Raw genomic sequence first — 23,107 nt, 5'->3', positions numbered from 1 at the left:
ATTAATTTTTTTCAGGTAACTTTTGATTTTCAGTGGTATTAATTCTGTATGCTAGCTGTTCATTATTAGTCTGTAAAGATGGTATCATTTCTAAAAGTGCCTCATTCTTGCCTCTGTTATAAAATAAAAAAAATTGAGTCCCAATATCCAATAAATGGATGTATCACACTAACCATATAAGGCTTGCAGAATACAATCCTTAGTATTAGCAAAAGTTACTAAAAATTTCAATGATGATGTTGTCTGGCATTATATAACTTTCAGGTTTATTGATTTACCTGTTAGGAATTCCGGTAATTGTTTTGGGTGTAATAATCTTTATTGTCCAGCAGGTGTCATGGTTGCAGAGTTGCACCTAGCAGTGGCACAATTGATGGCACCAGGCACAGTCCAGCACCACTTTGGCTTCCTGTTTTAGTTCTGGTTAAATATTGAGAAATATGCTTTACTTGACAAATTAAAAGCAATTAACTCAATTCTGTACACAGAGCAAGAAACCCACAACTCAGGAGCCAGCAGTACAAACCAGAAGTTTTGCAAGTCGCCATACGGCAGGAAACATGACAATGGGGGTGAGGTGTGTGTTTGCGCTTGGGAACTTTCCAAGTCGCTGCATACAGTTAGCTCCATGGCGGGGGTTTTACAAAATAATTGCTTAGTAGGTAAAAGCAAGTCAAGCAGGTGAGGGTGGGAGATGTTCTGGGCTGTGGACCAAAGTTTAAGGCTTTAAGCTGATCTACCCAGTAGGTGTGGATCCACCTGGAGTGTCAGATGAAGAAGGATGCTTAAAAGAAATTTCACAGTAGCTCAGAATTGAGTATCATAGAGCATTATTTATTTAGGGGTAGATTCACAGATCACAATCCTCTGCTGGAATGGGGAACAGCAACTGAATCCCACAGCCAGAAAAGAGGATGGATGCATGCTTTAGATCGGCATATATAGTATAAGAGGCCATGCCCAAGAGGGCAGGTAACTTAAAGGCTACTGGCAGTAGGAATTTCTATAGCATCCCAGCCCTGGGAAGATAACACAAGAAGATCCTGGGGGCTTTCTGGCCACTTAACCTAAACTAATTGGTAAGCTCTGAATTCAGTGAGAGACCCTATCTCAAAAAACTAAGGCAAGGGGCAATGAGATAGGTCATTAGGTAAAGGGCACCTCCCTAAGCCTCACAACCTGAGTTTAATTTCTCAGAGCTGCCTGATGGAATGAGAGAAATGATGATATAAGGTTGTCCTTTGACCTCAACATGTGCTTAGGCACGTACACACCCACACACATGTGCGTATGACAAGTACTGCTTAAAAAGTTAGGCAAAGAGCAATAGAAGATTCCTGATATTGACCTCTGGCCTATATATGCTCATACACATGAATGTTTACACATAAATATACCACACTGCACACACTACACCCACAAGCATGCATACATATCAAATAAAGTAGTAAAAAAGAAATAGGTTATCATTATAATTCGTTTACTAGTATATTAATTTTTGATTATAAAATATTTGATATTTTTTCATTCTTATATCTATGAAGTCTTCAAAATCTATTATATATTGTTATGCAATCTGGATTGGCTACATTTCAAGTACTAAGTAACCTCATCTGATGAGTAACTCTCTATAGATTTGCAAACATTTATTCTGAATGAACTACCAGTACAAAGGCCCTAGAGCAGAGACTTAAAGAAGTGTTCATTTGACAGCTGGACATGGAAAGTTCTGGCCTAGATCTTTGGAACAAGATCAAAACTAAATCCATAAATTTAAAAATCACTGATAGAGAAGAGTTATCACAATATAGTCTTTAGTAGTTGTCAGCGAGGACTTACTGAAATCTCCTATAGACCTTATTTGTATGTCACTACACATTAAGGGGGCATGGATGGATATGTGAGAGGGACCTGAGTATCCAGGGTTTGGGGCACATAAACATTTGTGGATGTATCCCTAGTTGATTCGGATGTGAGACTTCCCTGAAGGCTTGTTTTCTGACTGAGGATCAGTGGGTAAAAGGGGTTGAGGATAGAGAGGAGGTTAAGAATATTGAGGGAAAAAGCAAACACTCTGGGAGTTAGTCAAGCAGAGTCTATTAAAGATTTTCTTTTTTGTTTTTTAAATTGAAACTAAATTCTCTCATACAATCCACTCCAACCACAGTTTTCTTTCCCTCCACACCTCCCAGCTCCCGTCCCCAAAACCTTCATTCTCACCCAGAACCACTCCCCCCTCTATTTCATCTTCAGAAAAGAGCAGGCCTCTAAGAAAACAGCCAAACAGGACAAAGCAAAATAGAATAAGACAAGGCAAAGCCCTCCTATCTAGACTGGACAAGGCAACCCAGTAGGAAGAAAAGAGTCCTAGAGCAGACAAAGGAGTCAGAGATACACCTGTTTCCATTGTTAGGAGTCCCACAACATTACCAAGCTATCAGCCATAACATATATGCAGAGGACCCATGTAGGTCCCCTGCTTGATTTTTCAGTCTCTGTGAACTCCTGCCAGCCCTGCTTAGTTGATTTAGTGGGCCATACTCTCCTGTTCACCACCACTTTAAAGTAAGTACTTCAATTTCACTAAAAAGTACATATACTTAAATTTTAATCATGTACCTATATTTTAATGTCCCATCTTAAAATATTTTATTAAAAAAATTATGTAATATATTTTGATAATGTTTTTCCCGTTCCAGTTTCTCCCAGATCCTCTTCACACCCCTACCCATCCAATTTTGGTTGTCTCTTTTTCAAAAACAAAAATAAAAGAAACAAATAAAAAGCTACAAAACAACCCCACAAAAATGAAAACCAAGATGAACAATGAATGTTTATAATTATTTGCCATAATTCTTTTTTGAAAAAGTCACATTCATTTATTTACTTATTTTATGTGTGTAAAGGGAGGATTCACCTGCTACAGTGCTTTTATGGAGGTCAGAGAACAGCTTGCAGGAGTTGGTTCTCTCTTTCTATCCTGTGAGTATCCTGCATCAGATAAGTCTTCAGCGTTGGAAGCAATAAGCTCTACCCACTGAGCCATCCACTCAAGAGTCTTAAAAGCACTGTAATGACTTAGATTTTTCTCTTGAACTTTAACTTTTAAAAAAAAATCAGTAGTGGGAGACATAAAGCATCCTAGAAAACAAACTGGTAATCACTACTTAATGCATTATAATCAAAATTAAATGAATTTTCTATGTTAGACATTTTATAATAAAATACTCTTTGCCTAAGACATGCTAACTAGTACATAGGTACCTGTTACATCTCACAAAGCCTGCTGTTGAAGTCATCCAAAACGCTGCAGCAGAGTGTTTTTCACAGAGGAGTGTCCATCAGTGTTGCTATTGCAATTCACTGAATTCTCTCCTGCATCAATTTATGACTTATAGAATGCTACAACTTCACTCCAGATGGGCATGAGAGGAAATCATGCTGTACCTAGACAGGAGGAATAGGCATGTCCATCCACTCAAGTGGCCTAGGAAAGGAATTTATCTATGGAAGATGTAAGGAATTCTGGCTTAGAGCCAGGACCAGATTTTTAAGTGTTTTGGATGCCAACCAAAACACCTTTATTAGTGTTGGGGGGTGTTGAAAGTTTGTGCGTCGGTTTGATACTGCTGTTAAATCCTGTAGCTGGCTGTGTGTGGCAAAGAACACTCAGACACTGATTTCGGGGTCAGGACACAGGGTGGGGAGCAGGGATTTCCAGCACCACAGTAACCAGTGGTTTTCAATCTCTGCTTGTAGCTGTTGCTTTAGTGATTTAGAGATATCTGATGCAGCTTGCCATTCTAAAAATTATCAATGTTCCCACAGATGAAAAGAAGCAAAGAGTCAACAGCCAAACAAACCAGTGACGAGCCAGCAGGTACTCTTCGTTGTTGGAAATGTAGAAGATGTATTGCAAGTTCTGCCTGCCTCATGAATTGCCTTGAGAATCAAGTGATTGAGGTGAGTAGTTCTGGCTTCAAGAGTTTTAGAGGACAGAAATTTTGGAGGCACACCATACGTGCGCACCTATTCCTCCACACCTGAACGCATGACAGATACCTTTTAAAATCTCATAGATTCCAGTGGGTGAAAACCTAAAGCATTGCATGCCCGTGTTTTATTGCATATAATTTGCATAGACTAAAACTTGTGTACAGCTTGATAACTTAATTATCTTTAATATGAATAAATTCAACATAATTTCCATGACCCCAGAAGTCTGTCTTTGTTCTCCAAGATTGGTATAGCCTATCCTTGCCATTTGTTCCAATGAAAGAAAATCATGTGCATCCTTTTTGCCTCTTATTTTTCTGAGCATCAGATTTTGCAGTTTCACTCCTGTGCCATGTGTAGCAGTTTCTTGAATTCTGTGTCATTTGCGAGAGTGACAGGTACCATTGTTTTCTACTGAGGGACCTTTATACTTACCCCACTCCTAGATTATCTGTGTTTTATGCTATGGAAATTGATGTAAAGGTCTTTCTCTTATTGTTGCAATTTATAATAAAAAAAGGTCCTACACTAGCCCAGAAAGGAATATAACAAAGGTTTGTTTAATAGGGGGTGAACTCACAGAAAGGGTAGCGATTTGCAGTCCTCAGCATGCACTAGGAACTGGAACCAAATCCAGCAGTCAAGAGGCCCATGCACACTTTACATCTACATTTATAGTACATGAGACCACACGCAGGTTGACTGGTATCTTAAAGGCTATTGGCTGAAGGAGTTCCCACAGCACCTCTCCCCTTTGTTTAAATGAGAGTTCCAAACCCAATACAAAACTATATACAATAAAAACAGATATCAAATATAAAAATTAGAATTACAACCATCATAAACAACATCAAGAAACAAATGCTAAATGTTTCCTTAGTTAACCCATTCTAAGAAGTCTAAGTCTTATATTAATAATGGCTTGGCTAAGTCATGAAAGGAAAGTAACTGTGACTATCTAGTCTTCAACCCCATTGAAGGCCTGAGAAGGTATATAATATTACTTGAGTAAACAGGAAAGGTGTAAGAAATGACCAATGACAACTGACTACCTGGACAATCAAACAAAGTCTCATTTTCAGTGTTGGAGCAACCAGCATTGGCTAAGGACTAGAGTAAGTGGCAGACCATTTTCAGAGGTAGGAAAAATTTCAAAACCATTTTATCCTGTCTTGGCAAGGTATTACTTTTACTTATATTTTTACTTTTTATTTATTTATTAAAATTTGTTGATTTTATTTGTATCCTGATTGTCCAATTCAGACAACATGCATTTTGTTAGTAGCCAAGGCAGGGGCAATTCTTTGCCCAAAAGGCCAGTTTTGCCAAGAAGAATTTTTCTTTTAACAACATGTTTGGATATAAAGAAGGATAGCCATTGTCCAATTCTAAAACCAGCTTTAATTTTTAAATGATTTAGGCTTATTATTAAACTAAGAAGTTTGTATGTATGTATGTATGGTATGTATGTTTAGGTAATGAAATTTTAACCCTGCAGAGGATATGATACCATAAGTCAGATTTCTCTTTGCTTGGTGATTCTTTCTGGATAGCTTTCTTTTATTATTTAGGCATCTAGATGTCCAAGTTCTCTCAGCTTTTTGAAGATGGATATTTTCCTGCCAAGACAAGAGCAGAATGCTGTCCCAACCCTTATAAGGTTTCCTTACCAACTGTATGATTATCACCACTGTGGATGAGCTCTCATTTCTCTTTCTCAAGAGGTTTCTCTTTCAAACTGAATCTTTATTAATTTTGATGGTATCCACAGCTTTTCTTCTCCTGTGGAAACAAGAGCAAAACCCCTTTCCTAATGTAGGACATCCCCTGGTTTTCATTAGAGGTCAACGCACCCTTGATTTAATTCAGAAGTTTTTTTCTGTTTTTCAATGTCTCTCTGCTGCTGTTGTTTCTTTCTCATTAGCATTAAGAAAATACAAGGTTAATAAAGCATTATGCAATGTATTTCTGGGGATATTTTCATCCCTTTCTGTTTGTTTAACATATCCTTTATAGTTTGATTTGATCTTTCTATAACTGACTAATTTGCAGGCTTGTTTAGTATACCTGTAATACGATTTATAGTAAGCAAAAAACTGTTTCATTTTCTTAGAGACATATGCTGGATCATTACCTGTCTTTATCTGTGCAGGTATACCCCATTATGGCCATGATTCTACTAAATGTGTGTTACCTACTTAACATTTTCTGAGCAGTTTCCCATTGAAAACCTGAATAAGTGTCAACGGTGTGGTATACATCTTTCAGTTTTCCAAATTCTAGAAAATGGAGCTCATCCATCTGCCAGATTTCATTTCTTTTAGTATCCTTTGAGTTACTTCTTGCAGGTAGCTGTGTTTGCCTATAGAAAGAACACATAGGACATCTCCTTATAATATCCTTAGCTTGTTGTCATGTATTAGAAAACTCTTTCTTTAAGCCATTCCCATTAACATGATGTTTTTATGAAATTCTGAGGCCTTCAGCACATTTACAATCAATAATTGATCAATTTCTGCATTACCTTGTACTAAGGACCTGGCAGACTTGTATGGGATCAGATGTGTGTTATGTATATGGGACAAAGCCTATTCCTGATTATATCTTGAACCTGAATGAATAATGAAGTCAAATCTGTATCATCTGGTAAAAATTCAGTGGTTTGAATATGCAAAGCAACTCTTTCTACATATTGTGAATCAGTAATTATATTGAGAGGTTCTTTAAAATCCCTTAGTACCATGAGAATAGCATATAATTCTGCCTTTGGATAGAATTATAAGGGTTTGTTCCACTTTACTGAAATTTTCTGATTATAACCTGCCTTTCCTGATTTATTTGATTCGGTATAGAATGCACAGGCTCCAGTTACTGGTGGGTCATGTGCAATGTGGTGAAAGATCCAAGTAGTTCTTTTTATAAGGTTAATTCTATCATTTTTGAGATATTTGTTGTTAATCTCTCCTGAAAAAAAACACTCAAACTCTCTGCCAGGGTTCATTGTCTTCCCATATTTTTTAATTTCATCACTGATAAAAGATATTATAATCTCTGCTGAGTGTATACCTGCTAATTAACAAATACTCAATTTTCCTTTTATAATTAATTCAGAGATCTTTTCCACATAAGTTTTTCATTTATTACTTTGTTTGTGTGGTAAAAAGATGCATTCTAAGATAATATCTTCCCTCTGCATTAAAATTCCTATAGGAGAAATTCTGGAGGGCAACATGACTCAAATGCGGTTAAGATTCAGATTCACCCAATCCACATGTGCCTCCTGTAATTTCTCTTCAATAACAGTCAGTTCTTTCCCAGATTCAACTGTTAAGTCCCTGGGACTATTTAAGTCTTTATCACCATCTAAGGGTTTGTTTAAATGAATTATTAGATGAGGTGTTATTCCAATAGCAGGTCTTAGATTGAAAATGTCTCCTAGAAATCTTTGAAGTCATTAAGAATCAGAAATTGATCTCTCTTAATTTATGCATTTTGTGTTCTAATTTTCTGTAAACCTATTTTATAATCTAGGTAATTGGTTGACTCTCCTCTTTATATCTTTTCTGGAGCTATTTGTTATCTCCATTTAGGCGAAACTTTTTTTACTTCTTCACAATTCTTTATAAAATATATATATTTAATTCAGATAGCAAAATATCGTTCATGTAAGAAAATTCTAGATTTAGGAAATTGTTTATGTATTATTTCCAGTGACTGACTTATAAACTGTTGGCACAGGGTGCAGCTATTGAGCATTCCCTGTGGGAGGACGGTCCATTGGTATCTCCTAGTAGGCTGAGAATTATTATAAGTAGGCACTGTGAGGGCAAATTTTTCTCTGTCCTTTTCTTGTAAAGGTATAATAAACAAACAGTCTTTTAAATCAGTAACCATAAGAGACCATCCTTTAGGTAATAGGGAGGGCAAAGTAATTCCAGATTATAGAGGGATCACTTTGTTGATAGTTCTTAGATCTGTCACGATTCTTCATTTTTCAGATTTCTTTTTAAAAACAAATATTGGAGAATTCCAAGGACTGGTTGATTCTTCAATATGGTGAGCATCTAGTTGCTCCTGTACCAGCTGTTATAAATTCTGCAGTTTTTCTTCTATTCAAGGCACTGTTTAATCCATATTGGTTCTTCAGTTAACCATTTTAAAGGTAGGGTTATTGGTACCTCTAAAGGTTTGCTAATTGTTTTGTGTTTTTATTCAACCTGAATGGCTGGTGACCGTCTTGGGGATTTTTTTGTTTTTGTTTTTTTGGGGGGGGTTTTTTGTTTGTTTTTGTTTTTTTTTTTGTACCTCATAATATCCTTCCCAGAAACACAAGTTGGTTTATGTCCCCTTTCTGGCACTGCAGGATTGTTGCTCTGGGTATCCCATTGCTGCAGCAGATCATTACCCCATAAATTTACTGCAATATTAGCCACATATGGCCTCAGCCTTCCTCTCTGTCCTTATGGCCCTGTGCATTCAACCCATCTCATGCTTTGTTTTACTTGAAATAGGGTTCCAATTCCTAGGAATTGAACATCTGCCTCTTGAAGAGGCCAATTTGGATGCCAAGATTCTGGAGTAATAATATTCACATCCTCATTCATGTCCAGTAATCCTTCAATTGCAATGTTATTTATTTGTACTCTCAGATTTGGTCTTTGAACATTTATGGAAGTCTGCCAAAATATGTTTCCTATTTTCCATTGGAATTTTTGATTTATCCTCCATGTTTATTCTATCATCTAGAGCAGCATTTTTTTTTTTTACAACAGGCACTGGAATTTTTTAATATTCCTGGTGAGACGTCCTCCACAGTGACTGGGAAGTACAGGACCACGTTTGACTTGGGGGCCTGAGAGAGTCTCCTCATGTGTTTCCCAATGGTAGCAATTTGCCTTGTTTTTCTCTTGCTGATCTACATTATTGATCCAATGTGGGTCTTTGCCACATCTTCTACACAATTCTGAAGAGACCTTTTATTTTTGTCATTCCCAGTGGAGACATTATTTCTAGGCATGCGTTGTCCACAATGCCTTCTCAGATGTCCTATTGTACCACAATTAAAACATTTGGCATCTTGATGTTTCTTCATGCCTTTGGAAATTGCTTCTCCTACCCATGCCTTGGTTTTATAGTCAAAAGCCTCAACGTTTACTGTGTGCAAGATCCATCCATCCATTGGTGCTGATCTAACCTTTAAAGGTCCAAGTATCTTTTTTCATTATTATTTGCAAAAGCCAGAGTTTCAATAAGCGCTAGTCTATTTTCTGGATCTGTTACTCCTATTTGTATAACTTCAGTTAATCTTTGTAGGACGTCACTAAAGGGTTCTCTTGGGCCTTGTTTAACCTTAATATATGATTCAATTCTTCTTCTGGTTATTGAATTCTATCCCAAACATTTAAGGCATAGGAACAAGATGTGTTCATTATAAAGTGCTTGACTCTATGGATCAGTATAACAGCCCTCGCTAAGAATTTGATGTTGGAAAGCCTCAAATCCTTTGACCCTTCCTTTCTGTTTTAGGATTTTAGCCTCCTCTCTCTAATAGCATGCCCATTGTAACTGTGGCCCATCTTCACGGACCACTGAGACTAATTGAAACCAATTATGTGGAGTAGCCTTATTGCTTGAAACCCATGTCTTTACCGTCTCCCTAACATATGGTGAATGCATGCCATAAGATACTACTGCTTGCTTTATTTCTTTCAGATCTTTCCATTTACATTCTTTGTATCCATTTGGGTATTGAGTATTCACTGCCTTGTCAGAGGTAATGACAGGATAAGTAGCTAAAACTCTTGGTAAGTTATCTCTATCTCTGATAAGTACTGGTGATGCTAAATCATTGCTTGTACCTCTTCTCTTTGCTTGTTTATTAGTTCTGATACTTTCCTCAATCAATTTAAATCTTTTTCCCACTGTCTTTTTTAAATCCTGGATCTCTTCACCTGTGAATATTTCTAATGATTTCATTGAATCAAATAATTTCTGACCCTTATTTTGCACATGTAATTCCAAGGCATTAAAATTTTTCATTAATGATAACTTCTCATCCTTGATATTACTTTATGGTGTACAGATTGTCTTCCTGGAGAGATACTCTATCTGCTAATTTGTCATAATTTTTTAAATAGATTTTGATTGTCAATTCCAACAGTATGAAATCTTTCAGATAATCTCTCAGTACCCGTTTATAAGGTTTCATAACTCATTTACGTGTACTGAATTTTGTCTGTCAGATTAAGATTATCCTTTTCAATGGTATTAACTTTTCCAGATAATTTCTCATTATTATTCTGTACAGACTGTATCATTCCTAAAAGTGTCTCATTCTTGACTCTGTTATCAAACTATTTCTTTAAAGATATAATATGACAAACAAGGCTAAATCTCATGTTCACAAAAATGGATATACTAGGAATGCCATATAATTCTTTCAAAATTCCATCCATAGTAGAAACAAAAAGGTTATTAAATTCATGGATGGTTATATTGTCCACCATAAACAATTTTCTAATTTATTTATTAATCAAATGAATTTATCTACATTATAAGTTTTTCAGAAAATTGTTGTAGGTGTAATAATCTTGATTGACCAGCAGGTGTCGCTGTTTAGGTTCAAGGCAGGGAGATGCCACTGGTGGTGGTGTGAACAGTCCTGCTTGGGTTCTATGGTGGCATTGGCTTAAATACTAAAATACAAACTATCAAATTAAGAACAATCAAATCAATTCTGTATACGGAGAAGGTTTGAGTGTAACTTAGTGCTTTCAGGCAGTTGTGATCTATGTGGTTACTGTTTGGGGTTCCATCTAGGCATTCGCAGATCTGAACTGGGAGCACAAGCCCAAGGCCCCTTCCCCTGGAGACAGAGCTAGGCCCTATTAAAGCAGGCCTGGCAAAAACCAGAAAAGCAAACTGCTTAATAAGTGGGAGCAAGCCAAGCAGGCAGGTCAGTGGGAAATTGCCAAGTCGCTGTGTGGAGGATCAGACAAATGGTTTGTAGCTGTGTACCAAAGGTATAGCTCAGCTATGGAGGGGTAGTTTAGCTATGTGAGTAGTTCAGCAGGCATGGAGTCTAGCAACATGGGTGCCAATCTGTTTCAATTTATACTAAAAATAATCCCACACTAGCCCAGAATGGAGTATAATAAAGGTTTATTTAATAGGGGGTGAACTCACAGAAAGGATAGCATTCCACAGTCCTTTGTGTGTGCTGGGAGCTGGAACAGAACCCAGCAGCCAAGAGGCCCATGCCTGCTTTACATCTGTATTTAGTACATGAGACCATGCCCAAGTGGGCTGGTATCTTAAAGGCTGTTGCCTGAAGGAGTTCACGCCGTGTGCAACAGTTCCTTGAATTCTAAGTCATTTGCAAGTATGACAGGTACCATTGTTTTCTACTGAGGGACCTTTATACTTACCCCACTTTCAGATTCTATATGTTTATTGCTGTTTTATGCTATGGAAATGGTGTAAAGGTCTTTCTCTTATTGCCATTCTTTTCTATGTGTACATGGAGATGAATATCTTAGTTACAGGGGAAATGTACTTTTAGGTTTTTAGGAAATTGTAACTAGCCTTCCAAAGTGAGCATTCACCTTCAACAGCAGGGTGTGAGAAGCCCGGTTGTTCTAGTACCTTCATCTTTATGGTTTGCTCTTTCAGGCAGGTGAGCATTGGCATATCATTAGAATTCACTTTATATTTTGTTGACAGCTAATAATGGAAACTACTTTTTAAAATGTGCTTATTGATTCAAAGACATTTTGTAGTTACGTTGTTTATGTCTTTATTATTTGCATTTATTTATTGATTGTAGTAATTTGAAGATCAGCAAAAGAAAAATCTGTCTAGGGTTATCTGTTTCCAGGATTTATCACTCACTATTAGTATGCCATATTAACATAATCATAATTCTTTCATTATTGTAGATCCATTATAATAAATATCAATAGTTTAAACTTCGGTATTAATATTGAATATTTTTACTAATCATAGAAATATTAGATATTAGTCAATCAAAGAAGTGCTCAGGTATTATCTATAGAATTGGCAAAAGGAAAAGTATTAGGCCTGGTAAGAGAGGGAGATTGCAGAGTTCTGGGTCTATCTGCGAGGAGAAGACTTCTTCAGGGACTGAATAAGTGAAGGCAGTATAGGACGGAGTACAGAAACCTTCAGCATCAGCCTGTTCAAAGGCTCTGTGGCATGTCCACAACACCAAAAAAAAAAAAAAAAAGACAGAGTCCAAAGAATTTGGGGTCTCTTAAGTTAGTAACCCTTTAAACATTTAACTAATAACAAACAGCAATGCTGAATAATAGTCTTCTACGGAGTTTGTCCCTGGGTCTGCACAGCAGCAACAGTTAAACAGTGTGGGTTACTTATTTTTAATATATTTGATGAGATAATGTTACTGCCTACACCTTAAAACCAAGTTGTAGACATCTTTCAGAATATTTTTCAATGGCATTAAATCATCAGTGTTTAAACATTGAAACTATACAATGAAATTTTCAAAATTAAGTCCCATTCAATGATAAAAACTCATACATGTCCTGTATAGACAACTGAAGCCGGTCCATTCTCAGAAAGCTAAATACAAGAGAGGTGCACTAGTGCCCCCTGCTGCCTGGATAAATTATTTTATTTGTAAGCATTGTGTATCTTCCTGCCAGCTTTGTGAGAAATTAGCTTAGGTCTTTGTTGTTGTTGTTTTTGTTTGTTTTCTCCTCTCTCCTTTCATATCTCACTTGATAAAAACAATCTCACTATAATGTTTCAGATCTTAGTGAAGCAGCCTTTTCTAGACTTTAATTTCCTTATTACTAAGGACATAAATGTTTGCTGTTTAAAAGACTTTAAATGCCTCTAGCCAGGCTGTTTCTGGTTCTTCTTTTAGGTTTATTATTTAGTTTGGAGTTCAAGTTATGGTCTTCATTATGGCATTAAAACGTGTACATAGCACTCTTTTATTCTTGTATTTGTCCCCTCCGTTATGCTTCCGACTCTTTCCCCACTTTATTCTACTCCCTCACCTCAAAACATTCTCCATTCGGCCTCCATGTTGTATAAGAATGCACACACACACGGGCACATGTGGGCACACGCTCACACACACATAGATCTGTTTCTCTAACATGAAAGAGCAACTGTTCTGGTAAGCATGTTTAGTTTTATTAATAGTTCTTAAATTATTTCCTTGGGATGTCACAAAGCAGAAGCAGCCAGTGGAGCCTCCTCCCCAAATGCACCCTCCCGTACACATTAGTCGGTCATTTTGGCTAATTTAAAAGTAAGTTTTAGGTTTGCTTTTTGTGAGTGTTGGAGAAAATGCCAGTGCTTTAAATCCTTGGGCAGGAGATAAAGGTTAGTGCATGGTCCTAGAATCTGTAGCATTTATCTGCTGCAGGAGGCAGCAGCTGGAAACTTAGGGCCTTAAAACTGAAGCTGAACTAACTGGCTGGAAATCCTTGCATTATTATTAGTATGTGACCTTGAAAAGTTGCTGAAAAGTTGCTTAATTTTACTTGTTTTAGCATTCTTAGCTATAACATGGAAAAATGCTTAAAGCGATTCCTGGGGCATAATGTAAGCATTTTCTGCTTAATAAAAATTGTAAGAATGTGCACTGAGAAGCTTCACCTGTGTACATCTACTGTTTTGGTATTTGCTCATGGAGGAACATTCAGGAAGCTTCTGAAGACTTAATAGTGGGGAATGGTTTCTGAGGATTATGATCAATATCTTGTGACGAATATTGTCAGTTTAAAAGAGTGGAGGAAATAATGAAATCTGTGTAGTGAATGACACACGAGAGCTTCACAGCACAGCTTCTGACATGTCAGTACGTCTCCTTACCAAGTGTGTGCGGCCCACACTTTAAAGTCAGTAATCTGTTTGTCTTTCTACCAGTGTGGAATTTTTATTTGTTCCTTCTTTCATTTTATCCTTTTTGCTAATCTGTAAACAGTCTTGTAAAGTCAGGGCAGAATCTGGGTTCTGTAAAGGAAAAATGACCTTATTTGTCAATTCTAATTTGCTTTAATCTGTAGGAGGCTCTTATGATTCATTAGTTGTACTAATCTGTGCAAGTATCACCTTCTAATGGGAAGAGCTGAAGAGCCTGGGTGTCTTACAAAGTTGACCCCGTTCTCCAAAGCCTCTGTTCTCCATACTTTCATTTTGTTTCAAAGGCAAAGTATTTAGGGGAAACTATGGTGCTGCCTTTTATTGTGCGACTTCCCAGTCATTTCCCAGAATCTTTTATAAACAGATTAAAACTTGATCTGGTGGAGCATGACCATATAGAAGCAATACTGATGTTAATAATTTCAATTTTTAAATGAAGACTTTCTAACAGTACAGAAAAAAAAAACTGGCAAGCCAGAGTGACTGGAGTTCATCAAGATTACACTGAGTGTTGGAAAGCTGATGCCAAGCAGGTGGACATGTCCCCAGTAATGCAGTCACCGTCACGTGATCGGAGGGTGTGATGACTCCTACATCATTCCCATTCCATGCAGTTTACCACTCAGTGAGATCTGCACTTAGGACCTACAGAAAGAAAGACCCCTACTTCAGCATTTAGATTAAGAATTTCCAACATGAACAAAATAAGGCTAAACTTCAGTTTGGGGGATGCATAGGAAATAAAATAACAGTCGTCTTTCATATCTCTCAAGGATTAATTTCCGGACCCTACACAAGTTCCAAAATGTGCAGATGTTCATGGCCCATAGCTAATGCTTGCATATAACCGTGTGCAGCCTTGTGCATGCTTTAAATCCTCTCTGGGTTGCCATTTGTGTTTTTTCTAGAACTTGCTGGAAGTTGCTACTCAAGGGCTGTAACAGTAACAACCACGGATTTCTTAGATTAAAGTTTGAAGGCCTAGAATTATCAGTGTCTAAACAATGCTAGAATTTTTTTCCAGGGAATGGAAAAAATTATAATAATTGTATTATATTTTGAGTGTCAGGAAAGGATTCAGATGTGTTTTCTTGGTTTTGATGTAGTTTGCTTGCTATTGAATGAGAAAGTAGGGACCCATTGTGACTTGAAGTGCTTCTCTTAATAAAATTCAAGATGTATTTTCTTGAGATATTTGAAAGAACCTACAGGGTTTTCTGCCCATAGTGCTTTTAGCTTGTGACCCACTAGCCTGATGTGAAAGGGCTGCAGTTCTTGACTGCAGTTCTGTGAACTTTATGGGCTGTCGACTCGGAGAACTTCTCTAGCTCCATTAGGTCTCAACACTCTTGTGTTTGAAAGGGGCTGGATCAGCTATTTCCAGCCTCTGAAATTTCCTTCTCTGTCATCTCTGCCATCTGTGAGAAGTTGGCTACAGGATCTCACATAGATACCATGCTCCTCAGGAGCCCTAGTCAGCATGTACAATGGCAATAGTATTTACAGATAACTTCTCTCTATCCTACATCTAAGGTCAACACAGATTAAATTAGTTCTTGGTGGTCCTAATTTCATTGCTTTATAGGTTTTGTTCTCTCGTAGCTGAATTATTGGTTGCCTTTGAAACATTCTTTTTGTTGGGAGCAAAGAACTACTTGCTTATCGTTTAAGAGCGTTCATTCCATGGTCACTGGACTCTGTGCTCTGGGCCTGGAGTGAGGCAGCACCGTGTGCCAGGCAAGCAGGAGTGTTCAGCAAATACTCCTCATAACGTGGCAGACAGGAGACAGAGAAGAGGACCAACTGGAACCTTTAAAAAGTCATGGCCTCAGGGACCTACCTCTTCTTGATATTCCTCCTGAAGTTTCCAGGGACTCCCCCCAAAAGCACCAACTGCTGAATGCCAAGGGTCAGCATAGGGACCTCAGTGCTTTTTGTGCCCACTTCAATCCATGCTCTTTTCAAGCGTAAAGTACAGTCATTCATTTCTGTTAACTGCAAAGTTCTCAGACTTCCAGCTCCTCTTCCATCTTGTAAAGCCCAGTCTCATGTAAATCAGTCTCATGTAAATCAGATGTAGATGAGACAAGTTCCTCCAGATGGGAGCCTGTGAGATCAGAATAAACTCTGAGCTTCTAAAACAATGGCCAGCCAGGCATAGGAAAGGTAGTCTCATTTGAAAAGGAGAAAACCAGACAGCTGGTCCCAAGTAGGTATGGAATCCAGCGGGACTAAGGATACTGCATTTTACAGGGGAAACACCACCTTCTTGGACATCTTTCCTTGCAGGGGAGGATGCAGAAACCTGCAGTCCTGCTCTGATTGCTTGTCTGAGTGACTCCATGCCTGCAGGGATAGATGCAGAAACCTCTGGCCCCCTGCCCTGATGTGTTTACCAGAACACCAGCTCTTAGGGATTGGAGCCTTCCTGTCTGCAGCTCTCCTGGAGTTCTGTGCTAACAGCATTCTATATTTGTGTCTGCGGTCTCAAGATTGGCCTAACTCCCATAGATTCAGTCTACAAAGACTCCTTCCCCATGCCAAGTTCTTGGAATGCTCCCATGCAGTTGACTATATCCTTTGAGATCCAGGTGGAGAAAACCTTGCTGCATAGCTTTTGGATTCTGAGTATACAAATACCACCGAAGTTTACAGCTTATACCTTCCAGACCTGGGCTGCACAAGGGTCCACTGGAGCCCTTGCCCCAGAATGCAGGAAGCAAAGACTTGGCTACAGCAGAAACCTTGATATTTGAGGGACCTTTATGGATACCTTGTCTTCAAGGGCCTAGCTTATTTTGAAAACTCTGAACTGCCTTCAGCATCATCCTCTCACTGTGCACTGCGGAGAAAAGCCCATTTTCTGTCTATCCATATCACTTTCCTTAGAAAAGTCTCTTAGTCTCACCTCTTGGGTCTCGGAGTTATATAGGTATTGAGGACAAGGCCACCAAAGTTAGAGGTGTAAGCAGAGGTGGAATTTTTCTATTGTCCTAGCCTCTCGATCCCAAATAATCACACAAAAACTTATATTAATTACAGAATGTTTGACCTATATTGCTCAGGTTTATTACTAACTAGCTATTACAACTTTAATTAACCTATGTCTAATCTACATTTTGCCATGTGGCTTTGACTCTTTTCCTGTTCCTTAGCATGTCTTGCTTCCTTGGTGGCTGGCTTTCATCTCCCTTCTCCTCTCTGTATTTTCAGTTTGATTTCCATCTGGCCTTATTCTTCCTTGCTTTAGGCCAAAACAGCCTCTTTATTAAGCAGTGAGAGGAACACATATTCACACATACAGAGGGATTATCCCACAGCACACAGGCAACTTTATTTCATCACCACAGGGTACCAGAACTTCTAAGAAGTTGGGGTCACAGGCAGGTTCCAGATCAGACACTGTGACCCCGAGAAGAAGGAGTAGGTCCTTTTTAAGCAAAAGCCACAAGAGTATGTGTGTAAGGGCAGGGTCAGGGGTGATATAAGAAAAAGAATCTGTACAATTTGAGGTTAAGTCCTACAGGAATTTACAACTTGTGGTAACATCAAGGTGTTTGTACAGGGGATTTGTAGAGGCTTGTTTATGCAAGTCTGTGGTTATGCTAGCATGACTCTTGACATTCCTGGGGCCTTGTCTTAATTTTTAACCAACTGTTCTCACTGTGACTGAGAATATAGGGCAAGGGTCAGGCAATCGAAGACGCTGGGTAGAAGGGCTAATTTTCAGACATACCCTGGGCCCTTCCACCTTAGAGATTCCTTGCCTGTCTGTCATTTCCCTTCTACTGCATTTTCACCGTGTGCAGTTGGAAGAAGCCTTGCAGCATCTTCAATGCTTTGCTGCTTACATACTTTTTTTTTTCCTGTAAAATATTCCAGTTTGCCACACTTGCATTCTATCTTCCCTAAAGCCAGACTCAGGTCACCCAAATTCTTTGGCATTTTTTATTTTCAAGGAGAGCTTTTGGTAGTCCTTGTTTGGATTTTAATTTTTTAAAAGACAGGCTCACTCTGAAGCTATTTTAGCCTCAAGTGCTATCCTCCTGCCTCAGACTCCTCAGTGCTGGATTTTACCAACTTGCCCAAATTACAAAAATAATCTTTCCAATAACCTTTACTCCTTGCTCCTCATTTCAGCCTGAGACCTCATCAGAATCTTCCCTAGACCTACATTTTTACCCATGTATGATTGCCTCTGCTTATCCCTAGTAGGAGTTGGACCTTCCTGCAGCTCCTTTTTTCTCTACCAGTTCACTCATGGCAGTCTAGACTTCTCCCAGCATGCCCTTCAAAACCATTCCAGCCTCTACCCATTTCCAGTTACACAGTCTAGGTTATGTAGTTAATAGCTACATCATGCTTGTCTGGTGTCAGTTTTTAGCCTTGTTCTATTTTGTCCCATTATATAAAACAACACAGAGATGGAGTAACTCTACAAGGATTTTATTTTTTTAATTATAGGTACATGTTTGATAGGGCAGAACTTAGGTAGGCGGAGAAAACAGAACTGAATGCTGGGAGGAAGAAGGGCAGAGTTGGAGAAGCTATGGATCCTCCGCCTCAGATGATCGCTGGTTAGAATCTTGCTGCTAAGCCACAGCCACGTGGCAATACACAGATTAATGGAGAAGGGTTAAGCCAAATGTAAGAGTTAGCCAATAAAAAGTTAGAGCTAATGGCCAAGTAGTGTTTAAATTAAAAAAAAATTATAGGTACGTATGTGTCTGAGTGCTAGTGCGTGCATGTGAATGTGCATGCCCATTGAGGCTAAAAGCCGTCAACTCCCCTGGAACTGGAGTTACAGGTAGCTGTGAGCTGTCCAACATGGATGTTAGGTGACAAATTCAAGCCCTCTGGAAGCACTATACCTACTGGTCACTGCTGAGCCATCTCTCCAGTCCAGAGATCTGGTGTCTTAAAGAGGAAAGAAAACGTTACCTCTTAACATTATAGAAGCTAGGAAATACAGTATCCAGGTCCTAAATATCTTCCTTTCTTCTACTGAAACCTGCTTTAATTATCTGAGATTTTTGTCAAATTTTAATTTTAAAATCTAAAGTTTTCAGAAGGGTAGTTTAGGTTAGGCCCCTAATGGGCTCGAGTGAAAAGATGTATATTGTCTGGCATGTGCCCATCCTTGTGTAGACCTGCACCAAAGTGGATACTCTTCTACCCTGGTCCCCAGATCCACCGGCAAATTTGGTTACAGGTTTGGCCTCCAATATAGTTTTGACGGAATCCTCAAGAGAACCTGATTTCTCCAAATATTTTTTAAAAACTGAGAAAGTTTTGTTCATTATTATGTATTTTCATCTGGGAAATAATATTTCCTTATTCCCCAATGTACATGTTCACAAAGCAGCTACTTTTTGCTATCAGAATTATTTATAGTTAACTCCAAAGTGGTGAGCTTAATTTTCTCTAATGAGGAAGATAGAGAACAAATTATTTTTAAGTTTAATCAAGTAATTAATGTAAATTTTATTAAGTCTTCTTGGGAACCAGTCTAATCTTAGACTCAGTACTGCTTCTTTTGCCGCCTGAATTCTGGGATTATAGGCACAAGTCACCACACCTATCTTGCAAATGTTTTGATCACTATTCTTTTAGAATAATTTTACATTTTTTGCAGTTGTTTTGATCAGTTTTTACTAGAGTATAGTTTTTGTGCTGAAATGAACATTTCTGTTAGTCTAACCAATGCATATTTATGTAACCATCTCTATCATACGATACATGACATTCTGCAACCATTTCTTTAGTTTTTACCAAACAGTATTTATCGTCCATCTTTCTCCCAGATAGAACACATCTATGTCCTGTCTCACTTGCACGGGTGCAGATAGAACACTTCTACACACTGTCTCGCTTGCAGGGGTGCAGATAGAACACATTCACACACTGTTTCGTTTGCACAGGTACAGATAGAACACATCTACACACTGTCTCGTTTGCACGGGTGCAGATAGAACACATCTACACACTGTCTCGTTTGCACAAGTGCAGATAGAACACATCTACACAATGCACTCTCTGAAGTGTGTAACAGCACATTCCCTGTACTGTGTAATAGAACACTCCCTGAAGTATGTAACAGAGCACTCCCTGTACTATGTAACAGCGCACTCCCTGTACTGTGTAACAGCACACTCCCTGTACTCTGTAACAGAACACTCCCTGAAGTGTGTAACAGGGCACAAGGACCACTTGCTCTTCCTATCTGTGAATGCTCCTTGGTCAGGTATTACTACTGATTGTAGTTGGTAGTACATGAACTACTGTTGTGTACAGCATTAAAACTAGTGAAATGTGGTCTAACATGGAGCAATGCCTCATGTCCCTTTCCCTTCTAGTTTACATTGTCAGGTCATTGTTTCGTTTGTTTGTCTGAAGGAAATTAAATTGAGCTGTCTGTCTTATAGATCTAACCAGTGTATAAATAAATCACACTGCAGTGTTTTGTCCACACCTACTAAGATCTAATGGCAGAAGAGAAAAGTTGTAGGGTCGCAGAGGGTTCAGCTTGGGAAATTATGCATAAATTATCCTGGGTGATCTTGGTTCCGAGTCACATCCTAAGGTAGATGATTTTAATGAGAAACACTTTGAGACGGTCACTCCACTGCTTTCACATATGCTATGATTTGGCTAGTAGGTGGGTAGGCACTCCTTGTTTGTTATTGTGTTAACCTGACCAGAGTGACAGTTGTGTTATTGCACAGGAAAAGAGAGAAAGCACTGTGATTCGCTACCTGTGGAACTATTCAGTGCCAACTCTGACCCTGAGAAGTGGTGTATGCATGGAAGCCTGTCCTTTCTGTGTTCCTCTCAGCCAACACTTTCCTGGGCTTTCAGAGCGAGATGTGTTCCCAGGAGAGTCCTTGCATCCCTTCCGGTCACCTAGCAGGAATTTATAGGAGAGAAGCTGAACTTCAGAGACATACATTTACTGGCCTGAGGTCACATACCTAATCAAGACACAAGTCTTCACCCTGCTCTGCCCACCATTTCTCTGACAGGATGGGAAGCCATTATGTCTCAGTTATTTATCACACTCTACATGGCTGCTTTAGACCTCTGGTTAAATTTTTGTTAATCCTTATACAGGGGATGTGTTTTTGTGGTATACAGCCTAGGGGAGCTTAGCATGCCCTGTCCATGGAGATTCTTCATGTGCTCACAGGTGAGGGCGTTCCTTTCCTGCATAAGGAAGGCACCTGTCACATGGAAGTCTCCTGGCCTCCTTAAAGCGAATCCGGGAATCTTTCCCCGTGATTTGATGGCTTCATGACAAAAGACAGGAGGAAAACCACAGACCTCCTGTTTCTTCAGCATGTGGATTCTTCTGCATCGTTTCCCTTCTTGTCCATCATGTTTATGGTCAGCTAGAATCCAAATAAAGTCAGAGATTGAAGGTTGAGGCCAGTTTCTACAAAGAACACTATTTAATCACACTTAGAAATAAAAATGGGACACCAGATGTGCCGTTCACTGACCATGTTTGAGTCACAGAAGTTATTTCCTGCAAGAGAAATAACTTGGCCCCCGTTTTTGCTGATGAGAACAAAGGAAAGAAGGCAATACACATATCTGATTTCTGTTTGAAGTGGGGTCGTTATTTTTCATTTTTCTTTAATACAGAAATTGTGAGATCAATTCTGCAGTGATGATTGCTAATATCCATTTTTCCACAACAGGACAAACATGAGTCGGTTGACGCCCCAAGCACTTGTCGTCTTTGGCACATGAATGTAGAGAGCCTTCCGGAGTGGATAAACCACCTAATACAAAAGGTAACTTTCTTGGTTCCTGGGAAGAGTTCGGAATAGATAGCCTTCAAAATACTTTTGTGTTCCTTTTTACTTAGATGTGGTGTTTCAAAGCACATGGGTGATGTTTCTCTCGATTGCACTGGCCTCTCTCCTCTTGCTGGAGCATTTCAGCTTTCCTGTATGACTTTGCGCCTGGTATTTCTAGTCTCTAAATGTGCTCACAGATACTAACCTGGTTTGTTCCCCATTTCCATTGCTCTTTGTTTTCAGTGAGACATTGCCTAGCAACCAGTCAGCTGCCCACCACGGTACATCTTCTCACTGCCTTTCTCTCCCCCTCTGTTTTATATGCCTATATTATGCAGGCTCATGCACACTATGTTACATGTCACTGGTAAATATACATGGGAATGTAATGACACACAAATATATAGTTATACACACTTCCATTCAAACATAGTGACATTTAGCTTGCCTTTTTCTTATTAATGTTTTAAACATCACAAAACTAGGAAACTTCATCCTTTGCTAGGTAGTATATCTGTGGTACCTAGAATCTCTGCTGTATCTGGCGAGTGAATTATCTTTGTGCATCCATCATTTATACACACATATAAAATAAGATGAATACCTGGTGTCTCTTACAGGGTGGATGAAAATGGAAATGTCCTGTTATACGTGCTATTTAATGAAATGTTGTCAGAAAAGGAACTCTTCTTGTTAATAGTGTGTTTCAGGTATTTTATTTTACATTGTTAAATACTTGTCTTGGAAATGTATAAATGATCTAACCTTTGGAAAACTTTAATTAAATTTCCCCACCCGAGCAGCTTATGTTTTTTTGTTTGTTTGTTTGTTTGTTTAGAAATTGGCACATGGTGGCTCTCAACTTGAACCCGTGCTTACATTAGGATTTCCTGGGAGCCTGCTGGTGTCCCGCTCCTGAGTGTCCAGATCTTCACAGAGTACCTTAGAACCCTCCAGAGGCCCCACTGTCTTCCTTGACAATTTTTAAAGCCGTTCATTTATGTCTAATCCGAGTATGGAAGTCCACCAGCTGAGCTGGGCGATCAGTACCTCCTGGCTGTACACAGGGAGCTCTTTCCTCTGTTGGATGATAAAGTCCGTCCATCCCCCCAGCCCCCAAGCCCATGCTTGGCATGCAAGAAGTGAATCAGAACAGACACATTCTGTGAGATTTCACTTGCAAATGAAGCTCGGTGGACTTGATTTGCTTCCTGGTTCCATGGAGTATTTTTCTTTTCATTAGTTCACAGTGTATCTCTATTCAGCCTATTGTTCAGGGACTTTCTTTAGGAATTCTTGGTTGTTCTCTAGGCACGATTTGCAACATGCTATCATTCCAGTAGTTTGTAGCTGCTTGCTTATCTCTGTTTACTGGAAAGCTTGCTTCCGTG

At 38.8% G+C, this 23,107-nt stretch overlaps 1 protein-coding gene across 7 annotated transcripts in view; it reads left to right on the top strand.

The window, feature by feature from the left end:
• Rnf180 (ring finger protein 180) overlaps nucleotides 1-23,107 on the top strand; it is a 170,932-nt gene that overhangs the window by 23,990 nt on the left and 123,835 nt on the right. For 6 of the 7 annotated variants that reach the window (XM_048442963.3, XM_085676747.2, XM_085676750.2 and 3 more), the window contains exons 2-3: nucleotides 3,829-3,963; nucleotides 21,615-21,710. In XM_048442963.3, the coding sequence (XP_048298920.3) occupies nucleotides 3,829-3,963; nucleotides 21,615-21,710 (231 nt within the window). Of the gene's footprint in view, nucleotides 1-516; nucleotides 578-3,828; nucleotides 3,964-21,614; nucleotides 21,711-23,107 lie in introns of those variants that run through there. The other variant, XM_085676752.2, reaches the window with a different exon arrangement.

Source organism: Myodes glareolus, chromosome 15, assembly GCF_982192425.1.
Source record: "Myodes glareolus chromosome 15, mMyoGla1.1, whole genome shotgun sequence".
In the NCBI taxonomy this organism is placed as follows: Eukaryota; Metazoa; Chordata; class Mammalia; order Rodentia; family Cricetidae; genus Myodes; species Myodes glareolus.
Note: the sequence above shows the minus strand (reverse complement) of the source record. Positions and strands in the feature narration are given on the sequence as shown.